Raw genomic sequence first — 10000 nt, forward strand, 5'->3', positions numbered from 1 at the left:
AATGACGATTTTTTTTTCTTTCTTTTTTCTAAGAGTGAAAATCCGATCCCCTTCCGGGCAAATCTACCTCCTTGCTACAACTTTACATGTTTTAGAACTTTACACCTCTCTAGCCCCCCAAAAGAAATGTAAAAGCTAAAATAATATTTTTCATCCCTCCAATTTATAGAAAAGTGATAAAAATAGGTGGGAGGGGGTCCCCCAAAAACGGTGGATGATAAAAGAACAAAAAACAAAACAAAAAACAAACGGAGATCGTATTCGGATTTAGGAGATCATTTCACATAAGAATCAGCAAGAATTGTGTCAGGGCTAAAAAAAAAAAAAAAAAAAAAAAAAATCAGACCAGTGTTATTGGAGATGATAATGAGATTGTTCTGCACGATGCGGGGTCCTGTGTCTTTTTTTTTCAATATCATTATTGTATGAGCTCTTTTCCAGATGTTTGGGATATTGTTTAGCCAGGAATAGTTGAAAATATCAATAAAGGAACTCATGGAATTTTGGCTCACGTGCTTGAAGAGAATGTGTGAGATCAAATTTTGATCTTCAACTTTACTGCTATTTGTGTCCTTATTACTCTTTCTGCGGCTTTACAGTGGAAAAGGAAGAGGCTTCATTGCCAGTGAAACATATATGGGAGGCAAGAAAGGGAAAAATTCAGAATGGAGTAGTTATGTGACAGATTTTTTTTTTTTTCTTTTTTTTAAGAATTAAAGACAGGGGTGAGTCAGGCAGAGAGGAAAAAGTAAAAAGTATAGATGGACTGATAAGAATGAAAATATAAGTGCTAAAAGGTAGATGGGTAGAGTATTTCAGAGAGTTTATAAATGTGGAGGAAGTCAAAATGGGATATTGTGGTAATGAGAGGAGTTAGGAAAATGGCTGTGATGAGAGAGGAAAATAATAAGGATATAGGAAAAGATTAGGTACAAAAAGTAATGAAAATTATAAACACTGGTAAGGCACCTCAGTTGGATGGGTGTCATGCAGAGTACCTGACAAAAAGTGGAATGGTTATAGCGGATTGTCTTATGAGGTTGTTCAATATGTGGCTAAAATAAGAGATGGTGTCGGAAGACTGGAGGAGTGCCTGTTTAGTTCCGCTTTGTAAAGGAAAAGGAAAATGTGATTGTATTAGATTTAGAGGGATCAGTTCGATGAGTGTAGTTGGAAAGGCACATGGCAGGGTGTTATTTGAGAAAATTAGGAGAGCAGCAGAAGAAATAATTGGTGAGGAACATTGTGTATTTGGGAAAGGTAGAGAGTGTGTGTAATTTTTGTGGTCATGCAGATTAGTGAGAAGGTTTGGTAAGAGCCTAAGGACGTATTTAGGGCCTTTTATGAATTCAGAGAAGATTTATGACAGGGTAGACAGGAAGGCACCGTGGGAGGTATTGCGGTTATGTGGGACAGGGGGAAAACCAATAAAAAAAATTACATGAAAAGTGGAGCTTGCGTTAGGGTTGGAATTAGTGAGAATGATTTGAGGTGAAGGCGGACCTGCGCCAGGGTTGTGTGGCCTGTTGCCGTGGCTGTTCAACGTATACATGGATGGGGTGGTACAGGAGGTAAATGTGAGGATTATAGGCAGGTGATTGTAGACGGCTGAAAATAGTGAAAGGAAGTGGGAACTGAGGCAGTTGTTGTTTTCTGATGACACTGCCCTTGTGACTGGGTCCCAGGGTGGTCTGAGGCAGTTGGTGATGGAGTCTGGGATGGTATGCGAAATGAAAGTTTGAAGAACACTCACATATTGGAAAAGGTACAACACTGAGCTACGAAACTGATTCCAAACATCAGAAATAAATAATACGAAAATCGACTAAAACATATGAATGTACATACATACATATACCAAGGCTTTTTTCCCCTTACAAGGGGGGTAGCCAAAAAGGAAAAGGCATAAAATCATTCCCACCCATTCCATCCCTGAATACACTCCACACCCCTCCACCCTCTCTCTTATCTTAGCACCTCCTGGATGAACATATGAATGTACTTTCCATAAAAAAGGGTGATTTGATATAGATTTTTAAGATTGTAAAAGGAATAAATAACATCAAAAGTGAAGAAATTTTCACAATAAATTCAAATCAGACAAGAAATAAAGGTCTCAGACTGTCAGAAAGTAGATTTGATTTGGAAGTGGATAGGAACACCTTTGCTAACCATGTATTAAATGAATGGAATAAACTTCCTGCACAGGCATTGCAATGTAATATAGTTCAAAGTTTCATGATTCATTTGGATAATTACCTAAGTAATATGCTGTAATGTTTGCCTTTTATTCTACCTTATTTACTTATGAATTATCTATCATAAATCATTATAATTTATCTGTGTATCTATCATTATCTATTTATCTACTTATTTGTTTGTTTATTTATTTATTCATTTTATTTATAATTTTTTCCGCATCCGACCTAGTTATGGACGAAAAGGGCTCCTGTCGGCATGCTCTGCCTTTTTAATCCCTTGTGAATTAGTGTGAGTAAAAGCAAGGGGATCCAATCTAAAAGATGTGAGGGTGATAGCAACCCGGAGGTAAATCTTAAGGAAAGAGGTTATAGGAAATGGATAGTTTTAGATAATTAGTGTAATACGAGTATGTAGCAGGGAATGGAGGAGAGGGGATGGAGGTAAACTTTGGCTTCAGGGAAGAAAGTAAATGAGGAATATGTATGTGGGGATGGATGTAAGGAAAATATTGTATGAAGGGGTGGTCGTGCAGAAAGAAGGGGTTTGAATATCTTTGAGATAAAGTGCTTGAGAATTATGGTGTGGGTTACATGGATGGACAAAGTAAAAGAAATAAGAGATGAGAAGGAGAGTGTGGTTGGAAAGGGAGCTGGCAGATAGATTAAATGAAAGATGACTGTGATGGCTTGGATACATGGAAAGAATGAATTAAGAAAAATTATCAAAAATAGTGTGGAATGTAGAGATGGATGGAGTGAAGTTGAAGGGAAGACCAAAACTGAGATGGATGGATGGGGTTGGGGGCTTTGTGTAAAAGGGAAATAGCTGCTGAGCAGAGGAAGGAGATGACAAGAGATAGGCGTGAGTGCATATGGTTGTGAATGTGCTTTAGAGACTGGCTCGGTCAGAAGGGATTTTTCCTCGTCTTCTCTATTTTCTGTGAGGGGACGAGTAGGGAGGGTCACCTTTTAAGTGACGATGCTAGTTTTGCTGTGAATGAGCTGTGTCTTGCTGTGTTTTTTCCGACCAGGACAGTGGGCAGAGGACAAGGATGTCCCTTCATCCACAAGGTGCAAAGATGAAAGAGAAATGAGTGATGGAGCTGATGGATGTAAGTGGAATGGATGGGGGGATGGGTGCATGCTTTGGCTGGCTACCTCACCTATAAAGGGGAGGAGGCCTATTAGTATATAGATAGCTAGATGAGTACATTAGTCCATAGTAGATGTAGCAGTACTTTTAACTCAGCAAAACTGTATAAAGCTTACTTTGATTTTGTCTCATTACAGACGAAGAAACCCGAGTGCGTCTTACTCCTGTGGATGAGATTGAAGGATCAGATTACATTAATGCCAGTTTCATAAAGGTAAGTATTTCATTAATTACGCACGAAGTAAATTAAAATAACAGTGATAAAAGTATATCAAGAGAGTTAACTTTGGATCGTTTTTACAGAGACAAGGGAAAGATAAGATGTTCATCGCTGCCCAGGGACCTAAAGGAAACTCTCTAGGAGACTTCTGGCGCATGATTTGGGAACACCAAGTTTTCGACGTGGTTATGCTCACCAAACTTTACGAAAATGGCAGGGTAAGGAGTAAATTGCATGCAGTCATGCTAACCAGATATGTAGTTGTCGGTATTCTTGTATTTGTAGGTAATAATGTTAACGTAGTCATCCCCAGGAGTTTATTCATCAACATTATTTACTTCATTCCTATACGCGAGTTTTCCTGACCGAGCTACAGATATCCCATATATACAAATATACGCATATGTGTGTGTGTGTGTGTGTGTGTGTGTGTGTGTGTGTGTGTGTGTGTGTGTGTGTGTGTGTGTGCGTGCGTGCGTGTGTGTGTGTGTGTGTGTGTGTGTGTGTGTGTGTGTGTGTGTGTGTGTGTGCGCGCGCGCGTGTGATTCACCATGGTCTTGGATCACGTGTTGGGCTCGTGATAGACAGCTATTCCCCCCCCCCGCAAAAGAGCTCAGAGCTTATATATGACCGATCTATGGGTAATTTTGTGACCTTATACGCACACACAAATCCAACTCCCTCCCCACGAGAGTTGAAGTAACGACTCGCAGCACAGCGATACTGAAATTATTTGAAACCCGTACAGCCGTAGTGGCGGCCGGAACTCTACCACCGCGCCACGAGTCGTGTGTGTGTATGTGTGTATGCGTGCATGTGTGTGTGTGCGTGTGTGTGTGTGTGTATTTTTGCTTGTGTGTGTGGATGAGTGTGTGAAAATAACTGTACATTAGCATATATTTGTGCATACAGCTGGCGCGCACATAATCACAAATACAACCACATGCACACACACACACACACACACACACACACACACACACACACACACACACACACACACACACACACACACACACACACACACACACACACACACACACACACACACACACACACACAAACACGTCGTTACTTCCCTTTGAAACAGATGCCAACACCCCCAGCTGACTCCCCATGGATCACTCCTAGGATTAAGAGGCTGATTCAATTGCGTGCTTAAGCTTTTTACACTGACATCAAAGTCATAAGGGAAATCAAAAGAGCCAAGAAAATTGACTACCCCAGTATGATCAAGCATTTACAGCAGAACAGCAGATTATGGTTCAACAGGGTCAAAAGCTTGTGTGTTATGAGGCATGCATCTGACATCCTCCTCCTGTCGCAACTTTCACCTGATCATGTGGCTGAGCAAATTAATGACCATTTTGCATCTATCTGTCAAACGCTGCTCGGGATTGACCTCTTTCTCCTCCTTACCTCCCCCCTCAGTTCATGTTTTTCAGGTTGCCAAAAAACTCGCCATCATCAAGTAAAAGCGGTCCTGTACACCCGTAGACTTATCCATCAAACTTTATCGTGAATTTGCTCGCGAACTTGCCATTCCGATCTGTTTGATAATCAATGTCTCACTTGAGCAGAGCAAATGTTCCGCGGATTGGAAGACAAGCTTCATTACTCCCATTCCCAAATATTTCAATCCCCAATCCTTTAGGGATCTCAGACCCATCACCATCACTCCCATTCATAGTCTTATTTGTGAGGATTTTGTCTTCGAGTAGGCATACTCCAAAATCTACAAATTCATTGATTCCCAATAGTTTAGTAACGTAAAAACATCCTTCACCACTCACTATCTTATTACCTTCCTTGACTTTATCTATAAAAATCTCAAGCAGCTCAAAACATCACTTGCAGTGGCGTTCATTGACTTCAGGAAAGCCTTCGACCTTGCCTGAACTACAACCTACTGCAGGACACACTGGATAAGCTACACACATGGACAGAGGTAATGCACTTCCACACCTCCAATGACGTTCTCCCCCCCTCCCATGCTGACAATTGACGGCCATCCCCTACAAGTGGTCCAGTCAACTAAGCTGCTGGGGATAACCATCGACAATAAGTTGACTTGGAAGGAGAATACCGCCAACACCGTCAAGGCAGCCTCATACAAGCTATATATGCTGCGTCGACTGAGTTCATTAGGGGCACAGGCTGAAGATCTCAAGGCCATCTACGCTTCCTTCATTTTAGCCAAATTGATGTACGCGTCACCCTCCTGAGTCTCCTCACTCACAGTCACGCAGCGGCGTCAGCTGGAGAAAGTGAAGATAAGAGCCTGTGGCACAATCCTTGACAAAGAATACACCACTTATAAGTATGCTCTCACCACACTCGGACTACCCTTGCTGACCGCTATCTTCTGAGTCTGAAGTCGTGTGCGGTCACCCTAGTTAAATACCCTCGGCACCGAAACCCGCTATCTCCACAGGTACCACGACCACGGCTACAGGTGCGGCACCACAATACCATGAAGCCGATCAGAGTACGCACCGACTGGTATAAGAAGAGCCCAATACCGATATTTGTGGACTTAATCAACAACAAAAACTACCATTGTTATACAACACAACTATTCCTTAGCTTACTGCTTTTTTTATGCTTGTAACAACATCTATTCATTGTAATAGGTAGAAGCCCCAAGGGAAGGGGGAATAGAATGTACTTGGGAAAACAGTGTAGAATATAGCATTAATGTAGAACAATGTGCCAGTATAGGACAAAATATAATTTCAGGATATAATGTCGCTAGAGGACGAAATGTCACATTAGGATATAATGTTATAGGACAAAATGTCACAATGGGATGTAATGACAGTGGAGGACAAAATATCACGATGGGAAGTAATGATAGTGGAGAACAAAATATCACGATAGGATGTAATGATAATGGAGAAAATATCACGGTAGGGTATAATGTCAGTGAAGGCCAAAATATAATTTTAGGAAGGGATACCGGACAGAATGTCAATGAAGGCCAAAATATCATGATAGGATGTAATATCGCTAGAGGACGAAATGTCACATTAGGATGTAATGTCATAGGACAAAATGTCACAATGGGATGTAATGACAGTAGTGGAGGACAAAAGATCACGATGGGAAATAATGATAGTGGAGAACAAAATATCACGATAGGATGTAATAATAATGGAGGAGAAAATATCACGGTAGGATATAATGTCAGTGAAGGACAAAATATAATTTTAGGAAGGGATACCGGACAGAATGTCAATGAAGGCCAAAATATCAAGATAGGATGTAATGACAGTGGAAGACAAAAGATCACGATGGGATGTAATTATAGTGGAGGAAAAAATATCACGGTAGGATATAATGTCACTGGACAAAATATATTTTTAGAAAGGGATGCCGGACATAATGTCACTGAACGATGGGAGGCCGGCGTGAATCACGGTGACGTAGGGGGACAAATTGTACAAAAGAGATCGGATGACCGTGATCGACCAGATGTCCGTGATGGGGGAAATGTTAATTTTGATAGGAGAAATATTAATGAGGCATTGAATGTCAATGAAGGACCAAATGATAATAATATAGAGCAAGGTATAAATAAAAAACAAAATGATAATATAAGACATGATATTGAAACTCAAAATGTGTCAAAAAGAAATAATTACGAGTTTCTTAAAACCATGTACTTTAATGCTCGTAGTATTGGGAACAAATTTCAAGAAATACAGGCGTATGTCAAAAGCGAAAATCTTGATATGATAGGAATAACTGAGACATGGTTAAATGGTACAGAGTTCGAAGCGGAATTTAATATTGCGGGATTTAAACACTTTCATCAGGATAGAAACCACAAGAAAGGTGGGGGTGTTCTGTTGTACTTTAAAAACAATGTTCATGCTTGTGTTTTAGAGAAAGTGAAACAGGATGCATATGATAGTTTGTGGGTTGAGTTAACCCAAACAAATGGACAAAAAATGAATATAGGTGTAATATATAGGCCAAAGACATTATCATTAGCAGACGACAAACTATTATTTCAAGAACTGTCTAGTTTCTGCAACCGGGATTTATTGATAATGGGTGATTTCAATTTTACTGACATTGATTGGATGACCCTTGAACATGGCCATATAGGTAATCGCTTGATTGATTTTCTTGGTGACAATTACTTAATTCAGCATGTAAAAGAGCCCACAAGATATGGAAACTTACTCGATCTATTGATCACTAGCCGCGAAAGCATGGTAAGCGATGTAGAAGTCGGTGAATCTGTTGCAAATAGCGATCACAACTTAGTCAGATTCAAACTCCTAAACAATTTTAGAATAGATACTTGTTCTTCTAAAATACCCGATTTCAGTAAAGCTCAGTTCATAGGACTACGTCAGGAGCTTCAGCTTACAGATTGGGAGGCAAAATTAAACGAAAGGCCTGTAGATCAGATGTGGGAAATATTTCAAAATACGCTCACTAAGATGATTCAAACTTACATTCCTTTTAAGGACAGACGTCCCCCAAATCAGGCTCGCCCAAAGTGGCTCGACAAAGAAACTGAAAAAGTATTGCTAAAAAGAGACAGGCTTATAAGAAATATAAGTGCTCGGGTGCATCTAATGACTATGAAAGTTATGTATCAATACAGAGAGATTTAAAAAAGACAATAAGAAAAAGAAAACGACAATACGAAATGAACATCGCTGATAAATCCAAAGAGAATCCCAAAGAATTCTATAGTTACATTAGAGATAAAAAGGTTGTTAGGAATCACATTGGTCAACTATTATCTGCTGACGGTCAACTTGAATATTCAAATGAAGGAATGTGTAATATCTTAAACAATTATTTTAGCTCGGTATTTGTAAACGAAACACCTCAAAGTGAATTCCAAACTGAAACCTGTGAAAAGTCTGGGGTAAACTTACTCACTACGGTAAATATAACAAAAGAAAAAATTAAAAGGTGTATAGACAAACTTAAAGTTAATAAAACACCAGGGCCTGACGGTTGGCATCCAAGAATCTTAAAAAAAAATGAAAAATGAGATTGTTGTTCCATTAGAAATTATTTTCAAGAAATCCATCATATCCGGAGATGTCCCAAGAGAATGGAAGCTAGCTAACGTTTCTCCTATATTCAAAAAAGGTGACAAAAAGAAACCAAATAACTATAGGCCCATAAGTTTGACTTCAATCGTAGGAAAAATAATGGAAACTATCATCAGAGATGCTATCGAACATCATTTAGAAAGTAACCGTTTGATAAATGATACCCAGCATGGTTTCAGACGGAAACGTTCTTGCGTGACTAACTTACTCGAATTCTACAACACAGTTATCTCGAATTATGATAAAAGAAACAATATAGATTTAATATATCTAGACTTTGCAAAAGCTTTTGATACCGTCCCACACGAAAGACTACTTACTAAACTAGCTTTGCATGGAATAAGTGGTAGCCTATTAGGTTGGACTAGTAATTGGTTGAATTGTCGAAAACAGAGAGTTGTTTTAAATGGAAAAACTTCTGGATGGAAAAGTGTTGCAAGTGGAGTTCCTCAGGGTTCCGTTCTTGGGCCACTTCTATTCATAGTATATATAAATGATATAGACCATGGACTAAAATCTACTGTTTCCAAATTTGCTGATGATACAAAACTGTGCGGAGTGGCAAATGATCACTCAAACCAATTACAAAGGATTACAAAGGCAAAGCATGCCGACAGGAGACCTTTCGATCCATATCTAGGTCGGATGCAAAAAAAAAGAAAAAAAAAAAGAAAAGAAAAAAATCATATTAATAATAAATTAAAACTATAACAATGTAAATAACAATTAAAATACATAAATAAATGCATTGGTATAGTTGAATAACAAACAAACAGGTAAATAGTAAATGATAATAAATTGACATATAACTAATAATAAATGAAAATCAGACAGACAAATTATAACAAAACAAAAACAAATAATATAACATAAATTATAATAATTACAGCATCTTACTTAAGTATCTATCTAAATGATTCTTAAAGCTTCGAACTGAACTACATTGCACTACCTGTGCAGGAAGTTTATTCCATTCATTAACTACACGGTTGGCAAAGTTGTTTCTACCTACTTCCAAATTGAATCTATTTCCGGACAGTTTGAGACCATTGTTTCTTGTCTGATTCTCATTCAATGTGAAAATTTGGTCACTTTTGATGTTGTCAATTCCCTTTAAAATCTTAAAGACCTGTATCAAGTCACCTCTGAGTCTACGCTTTTTTAGGGAAAACAGATTCATGTGCTTAAGTCGATTTTCGTATGATTTATTTTTGATATTTGGAATCAGTTTTGTGGCTCGCCGTTGTACTTTTTCCAGTCTGTCAATGTCTTTAATGAGATTCGGTGACCATACAGAAACAGCATATTCCAAATGTGGACGAACTAACGATTTATATAGCTT

At 38.7% G+C, this 10000-nt stretch overlaps 1 protein-coding gene across 8 annotated transcripts in view; it reads left to right on the forward strand.

Annotated features, from left to right (window-relative positions):
- LOC143038463 (receptor-type tyrosine-protein phosphatase H-like) overlaps positions 1-10000 on the forward strand; it is a 116501-nt gene that overhangs the window by 81997 nt on the left and 24504 nt on the right. For all 8 annotated transcript variants that reach the window (XR_012967565.1, XM_076207688.1, XM_076207687.1 and 5 more), the window contains 2 exons: positions 3492-3568; positions 3658-3792. Coding sequence is in view for 7 of the 8 variants with exons in the window: in XM_076207688.1 (XP_076063803.1) it covers positions 3492-3568; positions 3658-3792 (212 nt within the window). In the remaining variant the exon portion in view is untranslated. The remainder of the gene's footprint in view (positions 1-3491; positions 3569-3657; positions 3793-10000) is intronic.

This window comes from Oratosquilla oratoria, chromosome 24 (genome assembly GCF_046742065.1).
Source record: "Oratosquilla oratoria isolate Oo_2021 chromosome 24, ASM4674206v1, whole genome shotgun sequence".
NCBI classification, from domain to species: domain Eukaryota; kingdom Metazoa; phylum Arthropoda; class Malacostraca; order Stomatopoda; family Squillidae; genus Oratosquilla; species Oratosquilla oratoria.